Source organism: Melospiza georgiana, chromosome 7, assembly GCF_028018845.1.
Source record: "Melospiza georgiana isolate bMelGeo1 chromosome 7, bMelGeo1.pri, whole genome shotgun sequence".
Lineage (NCBI taxonomy): Eukaryota > Metazoa > Chordata > Aves > Passeriformes > Passerellidae > Melospiza > Melospiza georgiana.
This window is the reverse complement of record NC_080436.1, coordinates 37,038,605-37,063,005: the sequence shown is the minus strand read 5'-3', so window position 1 is coordinate 37,063,005 and position 24,401 is coordinate 37,038,605. Positions and strand designations below refer to the sequence as shown.

Sequence of the window (24,401 nt, the reverse complement as noted above, 5' to 3'; positions counted from 1 at the left end):
TTGTCTCCTCTGTGCCTTAAGGAGGGACTCTTAAATATAATTTTTTTTATTTTTTCTTTGAAACTGTGGGTTTTCTTTCCCTTTCTTTGAAAGGTGCTCCTTTTTTTTTTTTTTTTTTTTGTCTTTTTTCTTTGTAGCTTTATTTTTCCCCTTCGGAAATTCAATCTCGTGATGCGGCTATTAGCGCCAGGTCTCTCACTGAAATGCCACTCACTGCCGTCCCCCCTTTTTTTTTTGTGGGCCCCTAAGAGCAGCCTTATGGCACTTGTGGTGGGATTCAGCCACTCAGATGCTGGCACCCTGGTACCCTGATGTATCCACGTTATCCTCCAAGCGCGCCAAGGCGCGAGGAGCTTCTGGGACGCTTTGTGCGGAGTCTCAGGTGCTCTAAGGCATATTAAATGGCACATTAGATGCACCAGAGTTCAGTAAATAGATTTACCTGATGCAGCTGAGTGTTTATTTATTTGGAGATTGTATCTGCAGGCTTGCAGTCTACCTCACCCCTTTTTTGCTCTCAGGTTGTGGGTCACGCTCCATTTCTGGCGTTATCTGTAGGGTGAGGGGCATGAGGAATTTGGGTGTTCACAGGCAATGTTGTCCCAGCACATCCTGACAATAATCTCTTGTTATGGAAATATTTTGATCTACAGCTACAGATCTTTGAATCTATAGGTACAGCTGCTCCCATGGCTGGTGGCTCCTTGGATAGGAACCAGTGCCATGCTGAAAAGCCCAGGTAAATCATCGTTTTGTATTCACTTCGCTCTGCCCCAGTGATTTCACTGCACAATTTTCAAAGGAAGATCCCCTCTGCAAAACTAAATGATTCCCACCTTGTGTTAAGCCCTGATAAGGATTTGTTAGAAGCTTTGATCACTGTCTACCTGTTAACACACAGAATACTAAAGAGCCCTCCATGTTCACAGGGGGCAGTGCAGAATTATTTTTATTTTTTATTTGTGATAAGTATACTATCTGTAATAATTTATGGACATTCTTGAATTTATAAATATCAAGGCTTTGCCAAATATTTTAACTATCCCTCCATGGCAAATTGTCTTTAAATACTGGCAGTTTTTTTTCTTTTTAACATTTACTTGTGGACCAGAAACACTTGCAGTCTATTGCCCCTGGCCTTCTGTGAGAATGTTAGTTAGCAATGCTCATAAAAACTCAATTCATCAATGTGAACATAATTTGCTATGAACAGAAAGCTCACAAAAGGGTGAATTTGTCAGATAGACAGGTGGCCTGAGATCTCTCCCTGATACTGAACGATATGAATAATAGATTCTGGTAAATGTATGCCAAGACTTGAGCTGTAAACACAGCTGCCTCCATTCCCTTCCAGAATAACAGCTTCGAGAACGAAAGCACAGGAACCACAGTTCCACCTGAGGACTAAGCCTGTGCATGTACACACACACACAAACACACACACACACTCACACACACACACCCCACACAAATGCAATGTCCTTGCAGGCTCACAAAGAAAACAACCCCAGAAAAAGGACAGAGGCCTTTCCAGCTCCTTTTGCAGACCCTTGCTCTGAGCGGATTTTAACATGTGTGGAGAGCAGAAGGAGGGAATAATAGAAAACATTTAAAATATATTTTAAAATATCTGCAGTCGCAGAGATAAATCTTTCTCTGATCCAGGGGCAAAAAAACCCAAAAAACAACAAAACAGAAACCAAACCCCTCAGCTGGCTTTTGTAGGTAAAGGATCCAGACATAAGATGGGGGAAAAAGGATCATAATGTCACAGCTGAATATGTATAAAATAAAATTATAGAGCTTTTTGCTATGATACTACAAAAAATTAGCTAACTGTAATGATCCTTGCTAGACATGCACAATGTTGGAGACTTTTTGTTGCAGGTTACTGGTATTTATTTTTACAGCATTCAGTTTTCACTGGGTATTTTTAGGCTTAAATCATTAATTACTGCCCATGGACTGGGAAAGAAAGATATTATATGTGCAAAAGTGACCTTTCAGCTTTTGTAATGAACAGCTTTCTGCTGGATGTTTGCCCAACATAACTTCAGAGCAGGCTGGAGGCTGTTCCAGGCAATCCCAGCGACCGATGGCACAAAAGGGTTGCTGCAATGTTTGGACAGCAGTGGGAAGGACCTAAGCCCAGGTCAGGTCTCTCTGGTCCATCACATAGGTGGGAGTAAAAGAACCGCAGGACAGTGACTTTGTGTTGCTAAAAATCCCCAAACAAGTCATAAAATGGGCTCCTTTGGGGCCAGCCACGTTCATTTTGAGAGCGTCTGAATCAGTTGACTTTAAAGGGCAGAAATGGAATGCATTGCAGGAAAGAATGGTTGGCTGAAATTCTTGTTTTGGGCTATCAAACTCTTATTTTTTTGCAGTTCTAGCTGTGGGCTCTCTTTGCATGGGCAGGGTTTAATATATTTTCCCCTTATAGGTATAAAACAAAGGACTTTTCCCACACCAGCATGCCTTATTTTAGGGATCAGGCAGGCTCTTTATTTGATCCCTCTCTGGCAGTGTTATAGCCCAGGAAATGAACTGGGAATTGTATCATCTGAAGTTCATAGATGTTTGTTAATATTTGTTATTTAGGGAGGATGCTTGTCTGTAATGAGTTGGCGAAGGTGAGAGACATGCAGGCAGAACCAGCACATCCTAAAGCTCCCAAAATGTGACCGCATATGAGATATTAAAGGCAAAATGGAAGTTCTGAACAAATGAAATCACTGTCAGAATAATAAAAGAGAAATGAGCTATGATCTAATCTGTTTTCTAGCAGTGTCACAGAGGAGCTATAATAAAAGCTATTTGCAAAGTTCAGAATCATTTCCCGTGCAAAGCCATTCACACACTCTGCGACTCTGGACAAATGGAGGGGGTCTTGGCTCTGCCAAAAAAAATGGTGTGCAGATAGTTTGCTATTAGTTTTAACTTTGTGCACCTACATTTCTCTGTTGGCAGCAGTTTAGGCTCCCTCTTTCTCTGAGATGGCACACGAACTTGTGCACCTGGATTCGTCCCCCTATTTTTGGTGCCTCATCCTCACACCTTTCCAATTGCAAGCTGCAAGTGTAAAGGACAAACAGAAAAAGGGAAAAAAGCCACATCCGTGGATGGTTATCTAACCTGGTTTTGTACCATGCATGCTTTAAATGAGAGCACAGGCAAAGATGTGCTGTGTCCTCATTGGAAATGCTCACTCTGCTCTTCTCCTTGGAGTGAAATCCCACTTCCCATGTGCCTCTATTTCTGTGGCATCCAAAGAGTGTGAGGAAGAGACAGACAAAAGAGGTGCAAGCAGGGATGAAGTGAGTCTGTAAATGCCTGTTTCTCCCCTGATCTTCACAATGAAGTGATAAAATATTGATGGTGGTGTACCCAGGGTCTTTCACAGAGCTGGTGAAGGCCCTGCTCTGTATGCTCCTCCCTTTAAAGCAAATAAAAGAATTAGTGACAGTTTCCCCATGTTACTAGTTTGCATTTTAAAGGGGAATAGGCTGGAGAAATGGAAATGGGATTGAACCAAATGGAAAAGAACATGGAGCAAAGCAGAGCTGACCTTGGTCTAGGCTGTGGAAGAATGTATGAACAGGTGGAAAAGGAAAACATCCTCCACTGATTTCTGCAGAATTGGAATAACAGCAACCAATCTCTACATAGAAGTTTCTCATTTCAATTCATTGCATTTTATTACAGGTAGATTAAGGCACGGCAGAAGGAGAAAAAGAAAGAGAAATCACAATTTCTCTAATACGACAGCCAGCCACCATTTAAAACAAAATGCAGTGGAGATTTAAGAGCAGCATGGACCTCTTGTGTGTCTACAAAAAGCCCCTGTTTTGACCCAGAGATCTGCTCACATGGAAAGAAATGAATGAATTTACATCAGTGGGAAGGGCAGCAATAACAGCAAACTGTGGAACCTCTCTGGCTTCCTGACAGTGTGGCTGGGGGATTTCTGAACATTTTGGTGTGTGTGCTTATGAGTTATCTCTAGTCCAGTGTGGTGTCTGCTGAAAGTGAGGTTTGATATGATCATTCAGCATGAGGACCTGGTTATGAACATTAATAAATCATCTCCTGGACTTCATGGGCTGGGACTGCCCTGTCCCAGAGGGATCTTTTCAGAAGACACCTGATTTTGTTGCTTAGCAAAACAAAAATCTACCAAGGATTCATGTACACAACCCTCAAGTCTCAAAGGGCCAAAGCAAGCAAATCTCTTATTTCCACCCAAATATCTTGGTTGTCTTTGCACAAGTCTCTCTCTGATCCTCCCAATTCCCTTTGCACCCATCTTCCTTGTCTACCTTTCTCCTCTGCTTGTCTTTATCTTTCCCTTACATATATCTTGTGCTCCAAAATAAAAAAAAAAGGAAAAAAAAAAAAAGAAAAAAACAAAGAAAAAGTAGTTCAATAGTTCACAGAGTGAAGGACTTACTAAGTAGCAATTAATATATTACCTGGCATATAGGTAAGGTAAATAATCTTAATTTTTTCATGTTTAACTGGACATGGGAATTACTATACATAGTGATAAAGTAATTCTGCTGCTGGCTGCAAAAGCACCACCAAGCAGTCAGTGTGAGTCACCAGCAAAAGCCACAGAAGTCAAATAAACATATGATGCATTGCTTCTATGTGGGAAAGCCTAATGTGTGGAGAAGACAAATATTGAGGTCTCTGTCTGGTGGAAGGCAGCATTGCTGTATCAATGGAGATGACTGAGTTACTGAAAAGTGGATCTGACCCAGGAATTGAACTTCACAGGGTAATTTTGGTGATTTCTGGTGTGCTGAAGGTGAAAAATAAATGGGCACTTAAAAAGTAGGACTTGTAATCTAACCCTATTATAATGGTGCTATTATTTGGCTATGCATCAAAAATCATAATATCATATATATTCCATAATACATAATGAGTTACATATATAATTATATATATATAATCAAAATACAGGAACCTTCCATGGCATCATTTCAAGGGTTCAGGTTTCTAGGTGACTTCTGACAGAGCTCAAGATAAGGCTGTTGGAAAATACATGAGACTATTTATGCAATTAAACAGGCTTAATCTGCCAAAAGAAAGTTGATTGGTGCAGTTTAGCTTTGATACTATTGAAACAGAAATTGAGATTTCAGAAGCCACAATGGCTCTATGAGTCAAACATGACCTTAAAGCCCCCTACATCAAGAGGAGCTTATTGGTAACTTTAAGTTGTCACACTGATCCTTCTGAAATTGTGACTTGGAGTCAGATCAGTGGACCTCAGCTCTTTGTCCATAAATCCACAAGATGGTTGTTCCACAATACCCACGAACATGCACTAGAGGGTTAATAAAAGACATTATTAAAAAAAAAAAAAAAAAAAAAAGGAAGATGAATCTATACCCATATATTTAACTGGGAACAGGAAACATTACGAAGTTCAAAATTGTACAGCACACTGGGCATCTATGGCAAAATAACATGGACAAATTAAAAATCTGGTGTCGTGAATGAATAAAAGAGTGATAAAAGGCCAACCTCCCTTGCAAGGCCGACCTCCCTTGCACCTCCTTTACCTCCTGACACAGGAAAACACATCACAGGTACACACCCAGCTTGGATGAGGCAGTGACAAACCAGAAATGAGCTGCCTCTCCCAGCTCACAGCCCCTGAAATTACTCCTACGATATCTGGAGGTTTGAGGTGACCTTACACTTGCCTGAATGTTTTTTATCTTTTTTTTTTGTTTTTTTAATGTAAAATTTATAGGTGTTATGTATACGCATTCACAGGCACACAGATATATTATGATAGCTGACAAGACTGAAGGAGTACAAAAAGAAACTTTTTTCTCCACTAAATATGTAGTTTAATTCCTCATGTACGTACCAAAAAAAACCCCAAAAAACCACTCCTCCCTCCCCCACCAATAACCAGAGGTTTGGCATTATGGAAGAAAACTTCCCAAGTACCCCAAGCTGCTTTCTATGTTTAGTGGAGAAGCCTGAGCGCACCACTAAGTCTCTAACTCCACTTGAACTCTTGCACTAAACATAGAGATGGCCCTTTCTTCTCTAAAACATTCTGGGCTACAAGCTGGATGTGTCAGCAATATAGCAGATGGGGAAAATGTATACAAGTGTATTAATTTTGTGGCCCAGATTTATGCAGAACACATATTTTCACAGATTTTGTATAGGATTTAAAATCTTGCTTTAACCCTTACTTGATTAATGTGAAGCTTGGAAAGATCAAAAATGTTTGTGGAGTGGGGGAATGGGACAGGGAGTGCTACTGTTGCTTGCTTTGGTACCTGATTTATAAATAATAATTGATTTCCCTCCGTTTACTTGCTCTGAAATATTTATATTAATTCTAGCAGTCTCCCAATGACTTTGCAAAGTTTAATTAGCTCATAATTAATTAGCTTCTTAAAGCTTCCTGGTTGAAAGCACAACTGGGTGAATCAAGCTAAAAAAAGAAAGAATTTTTAGACTTTTAATTTTTTTTCTTTTCCAGGTATATTTGTTGACGTGCCTGTATGTTCTCAAATATTCAGGTGAGCCTTTTTATTCCCTAGAAATCTCCCAAAAAACAAAAAGGCTGTGCATGGCAGGGTGGAGAAATATTTCTGAGAACATTCATACCAGATGTGTACTCACAGCCCATCCTGAAAAAAACCTCTTTTCATTGTCTGCACAATGATTTGTCAACGAGTTATAACTGCTCATGAATTATTTGCTAAAGGAAAAAATAAATTCCCTGATGGCTTTACAAGGATGTTCTATACACACTTTTCCAAGCGCTTTAATCGTACTTTAGAAGTGGATGCAGCCACGTTGGTGCTATTTGGAGACATATCTTTGTCTAGGATGGGGTGAATCAATTCATTTTTACTGTGGTTTAAGAAGAAACACTAATGAGGGCAGCAATTGTTTTTTTTTCCTGAGGTTTACTGGGTAAAGAGACTCCTAAGTATGACTGTAATTCTATTATAAATTAAATACTTGTAACACTGAGCATTGTACGTAAATACTAAGTACTACAAAGCTTCCTGAAGTGCTCTACAACCTCAGGCATCTTCTGTGTAAAAACAGAGGCAACTTTCAGATCAGCACCTGGTTTATCTTTATTTCTTCTACTGGAAGTTGTTCCTGCTCACAACAGAAGGGTAGGAACAAGATCTGTAATGTTCTTTCCAAATCAAACCATTCTGTGATTCTATGGCTCTATTCTGAATTTTACCCAGAAAAATTTCATTGTACACAGGTAACACTTATGTGCACAAATATTTTTTTCTGTTTATTTTGTGTAAAAATTTTTCTTTATGTCATTATACACATGCCCACTCTATTTACCTTTTTGTTCAAACCAACACGGCCAGAGAAGGATAAAGACTTCGAATTATCTTTTACTTTTAACTCATCCCCAGAACATCGTGGGACTTAATGACTGAAGCACAGGGGAAGTGACAGACAGGAAAACCCTGTCAACCCTCAGGTCCAGAAGATTTTAAATTTTATTTAAATTTGGCTTTTAAATTTTATTTAAAAGCTAAGACATTTTCAAAGAATTCATCATGCCTGGCATCACAAAAGTGGCTCAGTTCATTAGGTGAATAATTTCCAGTGAATTTTTAAAGCAAATTCTGTGTAAGTAATGCACAAAAGGAGACCAGGCTAAGCCATACATTACAATATTTCTGTAGTAAATTTGACAGGCTTAAGCAAAAAAAATATTTGTATTGACTAAAAAGCTGCATTTCTGCAGTCCCTTATTCAATAACTCAGGAGAACATACAGTGTGCTATCTGCAGGATAGCTTTTTTTTCCCCTCCAGATGTCTCTTTTTCCTTCCAGAAGTTGCAGAGCATTGGACAAGCAGTAACAGATGATGAACACATGCATAACTACAAATGGGCAAGCTGATTGTTTTCAGAATTGGTATAAACATTTGCTCTTGGATTGAGATTTAGCCCATAGCAAATCTTTACATTCTCGTTATAAACCTCTGACAAAAAGAGCTCCTAATGAAAATGCTGACAGTGTGAAAACGTGGTTATGGTCAGGAAAACAAATGGATAAAAAGTGGCATTTTGTAGTTCCATATGTATACTTCATCAGGGAAGTCTTTGCTAAGTTTACACTTCAAAGCTAAAGCCTGATGATAACTGCTTCTCCTACCCTTTCTATTTAAGGCCCCCAAACCTACTTCTATTACTGCTATCTCCTGCACTAAAATTGGAAAAATAAAACCACCAGGGGCTGGGATATGAACTTTCCTGAGAGCTTAGTGAGAGAGCCAGCAGCTGGATTTTTAGCATCTCTTTTATTTTTGATTGTATAGATAATAGTAGAGCCTAATCAGGACATGGACTCGCTGCGTTAGGGTGTTACAGACTGAAAAAAAAGGGGAGAAAAGCAGATTTTTCTCTTCTTTGCAGAAGAGAACTGCACTGTGTGTCAGGATGGGGGTTATGGAAGCTGGGTCTATTTGGCTAAAACATCCCCAAACACACCATGCACACCTCCCTGGTGTCCCATGGCCACAGAGCAGCAGCACAGGAGGAGAAGGAAGGTGCTCATAAAATCTATTTTATCCCAGTTCATCACAGCACAAGCAAAGGGCAGATTAGTAGGTAAACAGAATAAAAATGTGTCTTTACAAGACCAGAGCACTCGAATGCTTTTTGGAACAAGCCACGGAAATGGGTGCTGCCTGACAGAGCTCTTGATTCTTTCCTCAACACCACCAGGACTTCCTAGGCTTGCTAGTAACTATGGAATAAGAGAAAAAGATAAAACATAAGACAGAAAAAGAAGTAAAAGAAATTAGAACTCCTAGCCCAAGCTGTTAAGAAGCAGGAATGTCAAACAAACTTGGGGCTGATAACAGGAGGAAATTTGACACAGTGGGTGGTGCAACAGGGTGTCCCCTCTGGAGCCAGCAAGAGTTCTGGCAGGTGAGACAAATTATTTTTCCAAGAGACAGAGGAAATTTTCAGCACAAGGAAGGGGTAACTGGAAGGGATTCCTTTCATGGAATCCTAGAATGGTTTGGTTTGGAAGAGCCCTTAAAGATCATCTGACTCTGTCCCCTGCCATAGGCAAAGGCATAAAATAATTTTGCATAAAGCAAACTGAATGGTAGGCGAATTTCAGGGAGAACTCAGTCCTGACAGCAGGATTGCCTGTGGAACTGGAAAATCCTCACCCTGCCACAGACAGTAAACAAATGCTCTGCTCAGAGAGACTTCACTGGTTGTGGGATAATGAACGTGGAATTATATCATTGCAACAATATACACCCGCTGAATTTGACTCCACTTGAAGAGATGAGAGCTCTTAAGTTGCTACGTTGAAAACAATTTAATTGAACCTTGCTAATTAGAATGTAACAAGTAGTTAAAAATTATGCAATGTTTTAAAAATGTTTTAATTAATTTGAATTTCTGATGGCAAATTAGTAAATGTACGTCAGTGTCTTTCCCTGCTTGACTCAATACATCACAGAAAGAAAAAAAAAAAGATATATTTTTTAAACAGGGACACTGAGAAAACATCCACAAGTAGAAAATAATAATGTAGAGTAAGGAATAATTAATTAATTCAAGCTTCAAGATAAGATCACTGTGTCCTGCTGACCCTACATGTTAATCAGTTGATTGATTAATTGCTACAATCATAATAATTATAGGGTATAAATCTAAGTACATTTAATGATAGTTTACACTTAGAATAAAAATGTCTTTTATGTCTGCTTATCTTCATCATTTCTTGAGGCCTAGTCATATTTTTTGTTTGCCACAAATAAACCTGAAGCATTTTTAGATGTTATCTTTGTGATGAGGTAGGTTTAGATTTCATTCATCTGATCAGCAATATTTTTTTGTGTGGCCTCCACCTCCTGTCTAATGAAAAATATGTTCCTGGATGAGAAACAATTGATTACGTGCAGTAACTTATACAACTTCATCAAAAGATCATCCTTAATTGAAAGACAAGGGGACATACCAACCAGGCCATTATATAATTAAAGGCTGCCTCTAACCAGAAGAGTTTTATACATTGAGTAATTCTTCTGCTACAGAAACTCAGTCTGAGGTGAAACAGTGAAGCAGATCAGCAGGACAGAAAAATACTTTTGAAAAAGAATGCAAAGAAAATCAAGAATTCTGTTGATTTCTGATTAATGGAAAATGGAGAATATCTTGACATCTGTATCATCCTTGAATTTGAGCTTTCTCATTAAGCTTAATCATGCTTTATGGCTGCACTGAAGGAACAATGGAGGTCCTTGTACCTCAACTGACACAGCTGAAATCCATTTCTTTACCTAAAAGTACATGTGAAAAAAAAAAAAAAAAGAGCCACTCAGCTAAATCTGAATGCACTATTAGGGAGCAGATCTGAAGTTACTAAGGCCTCACTCAGTCATTAATGAGGTGTTTCAGCAGGAGTGGCAGGTAGAAATTGTAGTTTTTGTACTCTGCATGTTTCATAGATAAAACCTCCTGTTTCTATTATTGCCATCCTGATTTACAAGTCTTGCCATTGAAAAAATGTCAGGAAACTTTAAATAACTGTGAGTTTTAAATTTTTTAAAAGAAAAGTATTCTGTTAAAAATACAGACCTTGACAGAAGATTTCATGGCCACTTTCAATCGAGGAGTTCTAGAAATTTTGGATTCTTCATTTGTAGAGCTGGTATCCATACACTGCTCTGCAACTCTCATTTTGCAGAGATATTTGTTAAATAAATAATGCTAGGTTAGGAATGATTGTATAAATATTTTAAGGAGCGACTAAAGCATTAGGAAAAGAAAAATCAAATCAAAACAACAAAGCAGGCAAATTCCAAGTGAATGAACTTTTACTGTCTTCAAAGTATTACCTGACCTTCTACTTTTGCAGCTTGCTTGTCTCAAAGTTACAGCAAAGGAGGAGATAACAGTGAAACTGTACTATAAAAATAAATTACTATCATGAATATTAAGCAACAGGGATATAATAAACACGACTGCTTACACGATTCTGATTTATTGATGCTGATTTGCTGTAAATTATCACACAAAATACTTGTTTTAGTTGTTCAGGAACATGTGCAAAATAAAGCTTAGTGGACACTTCCCAAAGACCTTGACATCTGTCACTAGATTCATACTGGGGAATCTTGATGCCTCTTTCTCTGGTAGGGATGCAGCAGTATATTTACTTTTCCTTTCCATGGATTTATTTAGTTTTAATTTTTGGCTGCCTGGTTTCCTTAAACTCTCTCTTTTAACCACACAGAGTTTTTTTAAAAACTACTATCATGGAGGTTCAGCTCTGACACAGTGGAACAAATCCAGCTGTAAAATCTCTTAAAGGCTGCTCATGCTTGTTCTGTTAAATAGTGCTCACTTTTGAGTCAAGAGGTTTCATTACTATATTTATGAACCTCTTGGCACCAGGAGTTGGGATTTCCCAGTGCTAAGCATTAATGCATTTTGCATCACTCTCCAGCACTGGGAGCTCTGGATCACAGGTGCTGAGGGGTTAAAGGCATTAAAAAATAGCGCAGATCCTTATTTCCAGATAGAAATCATTAATGCATGTGTGTGTGTGGATGGTCTGAGCAACCTTCAGAGAGCACAGGTACAAAGCAGGCTGCCACTGCCACCTACTACCAGGAACTGCAGCTTTTAAGGGATCTCAACATTAACATGGCTATATTCTGCATCAGATATTTGTTATCCAAATTGATGGAAAGTATCCTATCTGAAAATAGGATTATTCTTCTTTAAATTTAAAGCCTGCTTTGTGCTTATGTGTGGCTTATATCACTTCATGACATGGTGTGTTATGTCAAACCTAAGATTATTTTTTGAGATTTCTGAGACAGAATCTACTTCATTTTGCCTGTCATCAGCCTAAAGAATGTGCCAAAAGACCCCTTTTTATTTTTTTTTGAGGCAACGATTCACAAATACCATCTGAACTAAAGGACAACTACTGCTTCAAAGCAAAACCACAGATCCTGGATCAAATTCTACCATCTCCTAAAGTGGTTACTCTCATCAGTGGTTTATTATTTCTCTGTGGAGGATTTCTCTCTCCACAGTGGGCTAATTTTTTGTTAAAAAAAACGATACACTTAAGCTTGCAGCAGGAACGTGGCCTCATCAGGTGCCCTGATCTGTGGTGGAGAAGGAAAACCAAGCACCAAGCTCAGCTGCAGGGAGTGTAGGTTAGTCCTGGCTGCATGTGAGCATCCAGATGCAAATGGAGCACAAGCCAGGGAAAAGGCTGCTCTGGAAGTGGCACTTGATAGCCCAGAGCTGGAGCTGCAGAAGTGTGTATAAACCTGCCTGCCAGGCAAGCCTTCCTGCTTTTCCCAGTTGGGTCTTGTTTGGAAAGGAAATTCAAAAGAGAAAATGGGGAAAAAAAAGAAAGATCTAAGTGTGAAGGCTACGTTTATGCACGTTCCCCTAACTCAGCTGCTTGAAACATTTAGAATACATAGAAATACTCCACAAAGTTAGTACCTACTCTGAATACCACAGCTGTAGTAGTTTAGGCCTTCTAACAGTGTACCAGGTCCTCAAATATTTACATGATGAGGACCAGAGAACCACTTAGCTGTTACTTTGTTTTTCACCTCGATATTATCATGCTAATCTTTGCTGCTTCAGATCCAATGTGCTACTCTAATTTGGAAAGGTGGAAACTTCTGGATTGTAATAAGGTGTAAGCAGGGAGGATGACAGCGTAGCACAGCATGGTGGGTGATGGCTTTCAGCCTCCCCTTCTCTTCTTCTTGGAAGTTCTCCTTCTCCCTCCCTTCCTGGTCTTCTATTCCCACTTTCCCTGCCTCACTTCTTCCATTTTTGCACCTCTGAAACTGTGTAACTGGGGCATTATAGGCTGCTTCTCCTCCTGTTATTATTTTCCCCAAGTGGAAGCTTCACTCACCAGCCTGGTGAAACATTTTTCCCCTCAAACCCGGAGTGCCAATTCTCACTTTGTCAAGAGCTCCAGATAACCCTCAGGAGAAGCTCCTCTCCCCCTGCCTCCCCCAGACACTCCAGGTCACAGGGATCTTGTCACAGTCACTAAAGAGCTCCTCCTCTCTCTTTTTCCCAACCCTTTCCTGCCCAGTGTTGTTTGCTTGGATTTCTCAGTTTCTCTTTTCACCGCATTATCCTGCTTGATTTCCTCCATGGGTTTCCCTTATGTTAACCCAGATACAGACTCTCAAATTGGCTTTATTCTTCCTTCTGCCCTTTCATTCACAATATCACAGCATCATTTAGGTGGAGAAGACCTTGAAGATCATCAAGCCCAACCATTTCCCCAGCACTGCCAAGTCCACCATCAGCCCATGTCCCCAAGTGCCACATCTGCACCACTTTAAAATCCCTCCAGGGATGGGGACTCCATCCCTGCCCTGGGCAGCCGTGCCAGCTCTTTGTCCCTACAAAAAGAGTCTCTTAACCACTGATGAAATTTAAATTAGGCTAAGAAGCTATTTTCCATGCCCCAAAATTAAGTGGAAGAGGAACAAACTGAAACCCCAGCCTTTGTCCATTTGCACGTGTTTGATTCCATCTTTTGAGAAGCAGCAATTGGTGCAAAGCTAACAGAAAGAGTCTGGAGCCTCTGGGATTAATCTGGCCATTAGTCACAAATACAAACTACTGCTCTGCAAGTCGAAGTGAGGCAGATGACATTTCCACCAAGCATCCAGTGGCTACTCCACCTTCCCATTAATGTCATTTCTCTGAAGAACTGTATCCCATGGCAGGTAAGAACCCATTAAAAATAAACTTCTAGCCACCTTAGTGATCATGAAGTCAAGGAAAAGTCAAAATTTAGACAAAAAGCTCTCTTGTCAGTGCTGCTTGCAAGCCCTGGCTTCAAAGCACAGTGCTGGACCTACCACGTGTGTCAAAGTTCCTCAAAAGGGTCTCTCTATGTAGATTAGTGCAGATTTGTATCCAATAATTTATTGTGGGAGCATTAAACCATTCATATCACAAACACCTGTGCAAGCCAGTTGGCCTAGTCAATTCTTGTTTAACATTTAATTATGAATATAATTAGCATGAGTTAAGAGACAGGCCAGGCATCTGCAATAAAATTTCTGCTATGCTAAAAAAATTATAACTGTAATAACAAAAAAGGCTAAGCTGGGGGAGGATGTGTCCCTCCTACACAAACTTTTGCATGGTAGAAAAATCCAAGTTAAGATCCTTTTAAAACTTCCTCATTTCCTTTGATGATAATTGGAAAGCCTCCACCATATTTATAAGAGCAAATTAAACTGTTTTTCTGTCCCTGTAATATGAGGGCAATTTTCATCACTGGTGTAGCCCTTTGAGTGAGGTTCTGCAGGGTCTCCTCTTTTTCTCAAAAGGTAAATTTTACTCATTAAATATAATTTAAATATTCTTTCATTTGATGGGATCACCAGAACACTGTGTTGGGTAGAGTTTAGGAAGGAAAAAATCCTGTTAAAATGTTGCTTCAGTGCATATTTAAGAGTTTTATGAAGTGTTCTTTTTCAGCAGAATTGAGTGCTATCCAAAGAAAAGAATTAGTAAATATCACAACTTATCTTGTTTCAAACCCAGAGGCTCATTTTTAGAAAAATAAGTCCAAAATCAATCTAGAACCAGGCTGCCTATGGACAGGTGTTACCTGAGCATCCTTCACAGGGAAAAGCCCTGCAGAGGAGGTAAATTTTCATGTGTAGATTCTGTTTTCATTTCCCTCCAACATCTTAATTAAAACTTTCCAATTAAAAAAAAGGAAGAAATGTCTTACCTATTAATGTCTTTCCTTTATTTCTTAACATTTCTTAATTTCTTAAGTTGGGCTACTTTACACGTCCAAAGAAAAAATCTATTCAAAGACATGACCTCCAATTTTTTATATTTTTTTTCCTAAACGAGTTGCTTCCAGACCTCAAAAGATCTATTTAAAAATACTGTTGAGCAGAAACAGTTTGCAACTGTGAAGAAAAGGTCATTGAGAAAGAACTGGGAGGTTACCAGGACATATTGTTCCTTGACACCTCCTGGGAACAAAAGCCTGGAGTGAACCTCTTTGGTTACCAGTTTGCTCCTACTGCAAATACAACAGCCTCCATTTAGATCTTCAGTGGAGATATTCTTTATTATTGGCTTGAATTTAAGCGGAGACTGTGTTAGAATATGATATCTATAATATTGAGAATGTTACAGCTTAAATATATTTAAATGTTTTTTTACTTATGTTTTCTTTCACTTATTTGTTTCACTCAGAATGGTCATAAACACTTTTAATCTGTATTTTTTTAACACCCATAGATTAGAAATCTTCTCTTGCAGTCTCTGTCTCCTGCATCATCTTAACATCTCTTCCAAAATGTGAGGGCTTTTTCTTTCTCTGCCAATGTCAGTTAATGACTCTTGAATCAGATATTCATACAACTTTCCAGATAAGGACAGCTCAAAAATTGATTTAATACTACTCAAACCCCACTGAAAATACCCAGTACCACACTCTGAATGAGCTGCTATTACTTTTTAGTGTTACCATGTTTGGGAGAATGTGTATACCACACACATATTCATATATTTCCATGGTTGGGTATCCCTGAGATTATGCTACTCATAAAATCATTCCTTTTTTTTTTCAATAATTTTTTTAAAAACGTGCACCTTAACTTTTGATTACTTCTTGTTTTTACACAGTTTTTTTTTTTTTTTTTCTGCTCACATTAGTTTATGTATCTCTACTGTCTTCTGATATTTAAATTTGGCCAAGAAAGTGTATTAATTATGATGTATCATGTGAAATATATTGTAGTGACCTTGGATTTGTTTATAAATCACCATGTTCACATGAAATTGAGGCTTTCTGATGCCATGCCAAGCCCCAAAACTTCCTTGGACAAGTAAATGGAGGATAGAGAAACGATTTCAATAGGAGGCTCGCCAACTGTGAATCTGAAGGCAGTTTGATTAGGACTCGAAGCCCACAGATTGAGATTATGACAGAAATTTGCATAATGCCAGAGACTGATAAGATTTGGTTTCTCAGGAACCTATTACGTGATGATGTTAAGAGACTGTCATGGATTTCTTACAGTGCAATATGCTGACTTGTCTTTCCAAGACGAGTTGGCCTTGAGCCTTGTTCTTTGTAAGCCTCGAGTGAGGTTTCTTTAGATGTCTTTTGAAAATCTCTTTAGACATCTTTTGTAACTTTCCACCAAGATGATACAAGGATGTTATGACTGTCAGAATAAATGAATGTATTTACTTCCTTTCTGTTTCCCAGCTACTATTTTCATAACACTGCATAGTAGTTCAGAGCAGGTCCTTCCTACATTATATTTTTCAACCAATGCAGCTCAGTTCTTTGGTCATGATTATGTATTGATGACTTGTTTATTGCCTCCTGACACAGGTTTTTTGTTGTTGTTGTTGGCTTTTGTTTGTTCTTTTTTTTTTAATTTTAATTTTTGCCTGATTTTGGTGCAGACAGCTTCTGTGCAAACTCCTCAAAAGTTACATTATTCAGTGCAAAAATTTGCTCTGGTCTGCTGGAGACCGAAGCGTGATCATTGCCCAGATAGATGTGAGTTTCTGCAGCATGTTGTCTCGAGCCACACAGGCAATGGGCTCTTGGGGGCTCTTAGTGAAGCAGAACAAGAGTCAAATCTCAGAAAAAACCTTTTTACTGATGCCAGAAATGAAGTCAACTGTCCAGCATGGAGAGGACTGCCAGGTACTGATAGCATCACTAGCTTTGGAGAGTTAAAACAAGTCTATGATTCCCATGGAAGAAGAATTCATTGCTTTGCTATGTTGTCATCATAGATTTTGTCAGACCAGACCAGTAAAGACCAGTGTCACAGAACAGCAAAACTGTAAAACAATTTTATCTAGCAATTTGTTGCTAACCAAAAAAGTTACAAAACTCTATCATGTCTAAGATGCTAAATAACCATCTTCAGTTTCTGTAATAGTAGGGTAACACATAACATTGTAGGATTGATAGGAATGACATTGAGAATTCTGCTTAGCATGCACCAGGAGACCTTAATTGATATATCGAAAGGATATGTGTGAAATCATTTGAAAAAAGTGTTAATGGTCTATCAGAGCAATCACAGAAAAAAAAAAAAATCCAGATCTCGAAAAAACAAAAATTAAATGAGTATCTAATGTGGACCTTCGGTGGTGTCTAGGCACTTAAATTCTGCAAAACTTTGTTCAGCTGCCATCTATCCCTGAAGGTGCACAGGCTAAACAGGTACTAAGCAGTGACCTTTGAGCATCTGTAGGTGCCTGTGGCTCTGCTTCTCCCCATGCAAAGAAATGCTTCCTTTCCTGTCAGGGCTGAAAATCCTGAGCTCCAGAGATGGGGGGTGGCTTTGTCCAAGTGTCTGGGGGGCTTGATCTTTGGGGGGACTGCCAGGACTGAAGCCACATGTGCTGACTGGATCTGGTGCCCTACCAACCATAGAATCCTAGAGTGATTTGGGTTGGAACAGACCTTAAAGTTCACCTTGTTCAATCCCCTGCCATGGGCAGGGACACCTTCCACCATCCCAGGTTGCTCCAAGTCCTGTCCAACCTGACCTTGGACACCTCCACGGATGAGACATCCAGAATTCTTCTATCAACCTGTGCCACGGCCTCACCCTCACAGTGAAGAATTTCTCCCTAATATCTAAGATAAACCTGTTCTCAGTTTGGATCCATTCCCCAGTGCCCTGTAAAAAGGCTCTTGTAAAAAGTCTCTCCCTGTCTTTCTTGTACTCTCCCTTCAGGAATATGTCCTTTCTCCAGAGATCTGGTGGTGGGTGTGGACTCCACATTTTCTGCTCCACACACTGAGACCTGAGACATATCAGGCTAGGGATTCCACTTGAAAACCTGCAAGTCAGATTTTAAACACTACTTTTTTTTTTTTTTTTTTTTTTTAATTAATCTCATTCCTCTGTTCATCTGTCTCAAGTGGGAAACCCACTGCAGTAACTGATACGTTCATTCAGAAAACTGTCTGCAGGAGAATTGTAATTCTGGCAGAAGGATTTCTATTTAGAGTATGTATATATATATAAATACACTCACATCTGCCTCTGTGTGTGCATTTTAAACAATAAATCTCCTATTTATCTACAGTGCTTATGTGGCACCTATTAAATTCATATTAGAGATAAGGAACTGAAATGAAGGCATAATCACTAGACCTCATTGAAAAAAATCTTTCCAATGTAGTAATCTTTCCAACCTGTTGCAGAGAAAATCAAAGACCTGAACCCAAGCCTCCCAAACCAGAGACAGATGTTGCAGCTTTGGGAACTGGGTGGAATTTTCCTTTGTGGAATATCAGTGAGGTTTTTTCGTAAGTGCAGTTGGACAGATGCACTGTCTGTACAGATGCACAGTCTATACAGCTTGCTCCAGCTGAAAAGATCTGGAAGGACTAGTGGATATTTAAATATTTCCTGTGCTGAGGATATCAGCCCTCGCTGTACTGTAGTGGAAATTTCTTTTTCTCCATGCCTTTGCCTGAGACATTTCAAGAAAACTAGTTCAGTCAAAATAAAGATTTAGAATCAGCTACCACATTTACCTGTTAACATTTCTAAACGGATTTTAGGAGTAGATTTCAGTGGCTGAAGTCCTGGCAAAAGTTTGTATGATTATAAAGGCTGAATTCTGTAAATAAGGTGATTAAGTGTTTCAGTTGTTGGCACTTCTACCACCTTACTCACATGAAGCACAATTTTACTTGATGACAATCTGTTGAACTACGTCTGTTGATCGTCCAGAAAATCAATAGAACTGTTTGTGGTACTGAGTAATTTAAGTGTGGCTGAACCTGACTTCATAGCAGCATTTGGGCACACTTTAGAAGTGCACATTTCATCCAAAATAATACAAAATGACTTGCCAGTAATACCAGACAAACTCACTGGATAAAAAAATAACCTGAAACACCATACTTTCCAAATCCTAGGAAACAAAATTAGTATTGGGCCAGAGGTCTTGTGGACTTCCATTTATCATTTATAAGTTCCCTGATATAAGCTGAATGGACAGTTATTATCCAACCTCAGCCTGGCAAGCAGAATTCTGAGATTTCTCTAATTATCTTCTAATATTCTGGTCATGTGTAAATTGTTCCAACAGTATGGCCATACCTAAAGTTAGTTATAGGGGAAATTGAAGGTGGAGAGCAAGTGCTTTGCATAATGCACAGTGCTGTAAAGTTTTGTTCCCATGCACATAATTAACATGGCAGCAGCATCCAGGAAAATTGACAATAAGCTTGCTATGGAATTTTCTCCACACAGTCTTTACAATATTATCAGAATAAGGAGTCCACCACACCTCTTGGATTCTAATTCCTCCTGAAACCTCCAGCTAAAGGACCACCCCATAAATGTTTTTGGGAACTTGTCACTGCCTACTACATGTAGGTTTTTAGATCCCTTAATCTCACATAACCAGTAAGACTAAGGTGTCTCCAGTCCTGGGATATAATCAGCATGGCAATATGGGAATCAAGTTGTTTTCTTCCTGGCATTATTCTAATTGTATTGCACACCCATCACTGTACGCTGATAATTCTAATTTTTTGAAGAACAGTCTCTTTTTCACAACAAACTGGAGAAGGGAGGAGATATTGCAGCAGCTCAGGACTGACCAGGCAAATTAATTAGCGCAAGTAGCCAAAGAATCATCTGCAATGGAAATGATACTGAAGAAAAGAGATTTTTTATTTTGCCTCAAGACTATTAACATACAGAAGAGCTCCAAAACCCCTGGAAACACCTAATTGTTGTTTATAGACATTTTTTAAGTAGAGTTGGTGAGAATACGGATTTGTAGATGTTGTGGCAGTAAAGGCCAAATAAAGAGAAGATTGATTGGAAGTCGTAGCTTACTTTAGACAGTTGGATTAGGCAGAAATCACCCTGATGTGCAGTAAAGCAAGCAACAAGAATTAGGGGTTTGAAATAGTGCAAAGCACGTCCTAGAGTGCTAGCATTTCCTTCCTTGGAATAAACTGTCTTAAAATCCCTCTATAAATGACTGTTCATTAGCCTATCAATGTGTATAATGGCTCTCAAAATCATAATAAGAATTAATAATAGTTCAAATAGCAGAAAGGGACATTAATTTCTTCACTCATGAATATTAATGCTTTAGTAGACAGTCTCTTCCCGACATGCTTTCAAACTTAATTCACAAGCCTACAACCGATTACCTGGTACTTTCACTATCAAAAACATCCCCATTGGGCCACCAAAAGATGTCAAATCACCCTGACCTGGACATCAGCAGAGAGGCTGAGGGCAGAAGACAACAAGAGTGAGATCATCAGGTGTGCTGGTATCTTTCTTCAGAGTGCAATAGTGTTTGCAAAAGATGCCCCAGTGGACAATAAATAAAAAGGGATAAGAAGGAGGATGAATATGATGAATATGCTTCGCCCCAGAAGACCAGTGTGATGGTGGATTGTAATGGCAGAAGATAGGCCACAGAATGACTGGATAGTTGGGGTTGGAAGGGATGTGTGGAGATCCCCCAGTCCATCCCCTGCTGCCAAGGCAGAGTCAACCTGGAACAGGTGACACAGGGGGAAACTCCATGAACTCCTTGGGAATCTCTTCCAGTGCCCTGCCACCCTTGATGTAAAGAAGTTCTTCCTCAATATTAAATACTGGACTGCATAGGAGGTGTGGATGATCTGTCAGGCTCTGGCCCATGAGAGGATACCTCATCTCCTCCTTTCCAAGAGGCAGATGGATGCAAAACCACCTGAAGGGCATGTTCAGGTGCCGGTGCTTCAATGAGCATCTTATCCCAAAGCATCAAAGGAGCTGAACAATAAGAAATTCTTTATTGTTTTTCCCTCTTAGCACTGCAGACGCTGTGCAACAGGAACTTAAACTTGAGAGATGATGTTCCCCACCTGATTTCCTTTGGAAGGAGAAGGAAGTAAGCTGCCAGGAGTAAATTTCAGGTAATTTAACTGCACTGCACCTCCAAATAACTGAGCGGGGAAGGATCTTATGAGATGTATTTAACCTCATTATATCTGATGCTGGGTCTTGAAAAGCTTTAGTTGAACTAAAGACTCTTATGAATATAAAATCAAAGTGAGCTGTACATTAAGGGTTTCGTATTCCCCGACAGCTGCGCATGTGCACACCCAGCTCTCATTAACAGCAATGGCAAAAATGTGTGCCCATCACTCAGAAATCAGACCTCTGAGTACTTTGTTGGGTTTGTTTTTTTCCTAGAGATTTTCTCTATTGGATCTTTAATTAATCTCCTGCTCGGCTTTTTTCCCTTTAAGCTATCCCTTTCCCTCCCCCCCCTTTCCAACAGGAGCAAACCCCCAAATCACCGGGTTTTTTTGTCAAGTTTTTCCAAGCTGATACAGTTTTACAAAATGCACCTGCATATTTTAAATACAGGGAGGGTTTGCAGCACATAAACCACAGAGACGTGGAACGGAATAAATGCCTGGGACTTTGAAAATACTTTTGCTGCCTGCCAACTTTAAACAAAAAAATAATAATCTAGCAAAGGTAGATATGAAAATGAGAACATGAATGTTTTTGCATTCTTTTTGTGATCACTGCAAGGCAAGAGTCTGCAACCTTGTGGAACAAAACACACGCATTTCATTCTGATTAACATAAAGACAGCCCCTTCTAACATGATTCACAATTATTAGTCTCTCTCTTGTGTTTGGGGATATATGGATTATCAGCCTAGCATATTTTGAATACATACACATTTTAATTTCTTTCCTAAACCATTTTAGGCACTACAGTCAAAATGCAGAGACAAAATTTACAGATCAACAATTTGAATTTTTTTTCCCTTCTCTCCAGTTAAACACCTAAATGCTGTAAGAGATAAAAGGCAGTCCCAAAAACCAATAAAAATACAGGATCACGGATAATGGAAGGTAAGTCAGATTTCAGATGCCCCTGCTCTTCTATTTTTTAAGTTTATTATTATTTTTATGTAACAGGCTATTTCACTAGCTGCTACTGTATGTGATGTACTTACTTATCGCCTCCACAAACTGTTCAAATAAGGAGTATGGGAACAGCGGCTCAGGCAGCTCTCTGAAAAACATCTTGAGTGCTCCGGTGACAACGTGGATGTCCTCCCACTGGCTGTCGTCCAAATTCAGCTTCTCTTCTGGGAAAACACGAGGAGAAATGGAACAACTGGTTTTAATGAAACAATTACAAGACACTAATTATTATGTTAATGTTTGCCTACTATCATCAGCAACCGTTAACAGCCTTCTGCACCTAGAGGTTTGGTGCTGTGCATGTTTTTTTTTTTTTTCCCCTTTTTTTTTCTTTTTTTTTTTTTTTTTTTTTTGTAGGAAGAGAACATTTTCAATGGAATACCATCTGTAGGAATGCAGCTAACAAAAAAACAAGAGACACAAAGAGACAGTACCATTGACACAGTATGTCAGATACATTTATTCCCATAATGCATCAGTATGAAAATTAGCATCACAGCTCAACACGATTCAAAGCTATTTGGTTTTGAGGCCGAGGGGCTAAGAGTTGCCAACGATGGACGGCTCAAGGGACCGGCCTAAAGGCCTTGCTGAGCCAACAGGAGACATATGCTAAACATGGCAATAGAAAATGAGTTATTGCTTTACATGTGTTAGCCTTGCTATGTACAAGGGAATAATGGGGAACGCTTTTCTCCTTTTTTTTTTCTTTTTTTTTTTTCTTTTTTTTTTTTTTTTTTTTTGCCTGAATGTAATGTCAGCAAGGAATAGAGGACTGTGAGAGAAAGGATATTAATTCCTTCTTACTGCTTAAAAAATATTTTGTTTGGTTTTCATCTCTGGGAGGAAGATTTGCCCAGCAACAATATTAGACAGACCCCTGTTGGCCTACCTAGGCTATGCAAAGCTGTCAAAAATGATAACACACTAAAGACAAACCACAAGTGCCTCCAAAACTGTTTTGCAAACAAAAAAAAAAATGTTTTCTTTTGAAGCTTGACTGAGCTAAGGAATTTAAATATAAAAGAAACTAAATGCTAAAATAGAGTTTCTAATAAAAATAAAACAAGATTGGGTGATTATTCTATTTTTCTTTGAGTTTCTTTTTCTGAGTTTTTTTTCTTTTTAATTCTAGAAGAGTGATACTGTTAGAACATAACAAACAGTGAGATCATAATCCACATAAAACTCAAGGAAAGAGCAAATCCTTATTAGTCCAAACTAAAATGATACAAAATGACACACACTTTCTCCAAGTTCTGTTACTCCAAAAATTGAGTTTGCTTTTTTTCCCCATGTGCTATGATTTTCTCTTTTAGAAAATTTCAGTCTGAATGCAAATTGGGGGCCAACCATGAAAACTGCTGAACAAATTTAATTTGAAGCAACACAGTCCTGAAATGTTTTGCTAAATGTCACTGAAATTTCATGTGTAGCAATTCAGTGGGCTTCAAGAGCAGCCTCTTTACTGAACTGTTGCTAAACAAAATGGTAAAATCATTGGAGACATGTGGACACCCCCAACAACAGATCCCCCCACTGTAACCATTTGCTCTACTTTTGGGCAGAAAAACTCGTTCAAAATGGAGTAATCTTTCAACTTTTATTTCATAAATGTTATTAAATGGTTTCAAAAATTCTGGATTTGGAAGATGTATACAAATAAAGAATGAACCCAGTTCCTTAACTTGGAGTAATGTGAGACAAAGCTGGAACAAAGGCAGACTTGTGCATTTCATTTAGATGTCTTGCTTGCTTCTTTGGTTTCAAGCCTCTCTTTTTTTTTTTTTTTTTCCCCTTTCTTTCTTTTTTTCCCATTCAATTACCTCAATCATAAAAGTAATGATTTGATCTCAAATGAGTTACCAGAGGGGATCTTCTTTAGACTCTGAGATCATATTTGATTGATCGTATTTCAACAATTAGCCTTTTATTTTGCCACACACTATTGAACTAGATCGACAGCATCTTAGCAGGCCAGCTTTAAACAGTCAACTGTTAACAATAGCATCAAAAAGAGAGACCTGATGGGGTTTACTGTCACTTTAAAGAACAGGGTGGGTTTTCACATTGTTGAAATCTGTCAGATATTTTGAAATGTCCCTCTCACTATGGTGCCACACCCCCTGCGTGCCCTTATAATAAAATTGGTTTTACTCCTGATTAAATCATTTTCTCCCTACCCACTACCATACTTCTCATAATGGACCTGTGTGCTCTACAGCTGGTGTTCTTCCCATGGTACCAATTCTTACTTTATCTTTTAAGCACTTTGCTGCTAAGATCTCATGCAGAGTGCTTATGTTTTGTTAAGAGCTTCATTCTTAGAGAAATAGCTTAACACATGTTCTAAAAAT

At 38.9% G+C, this 24,401-nt stretch overlaps 1 protein-coding gene across 1 annotated transcript in view; it reads right to left on the bottom strand.

The window, feature by feature from the left end:
• The window catches only part of ARHGAP15 (Rho GTPase activating protein 15), a 302,799-nt gene that overhangs the window by 34,396 nt on the left and 244,002 nt on the right, over nt 1-24,401 (bottom strand). Inside the window, exon 11 of the mRNA XM_058028007.1 lies at nt 22,074-22,208. Within this exon, the coding sequence (XP_057883990.1) occupies nt 22,074-22,208 (135 nt within the window). The remainder of the gene's footprint in view (nt 1-22,073; nt 22,209-24,401) is intronic.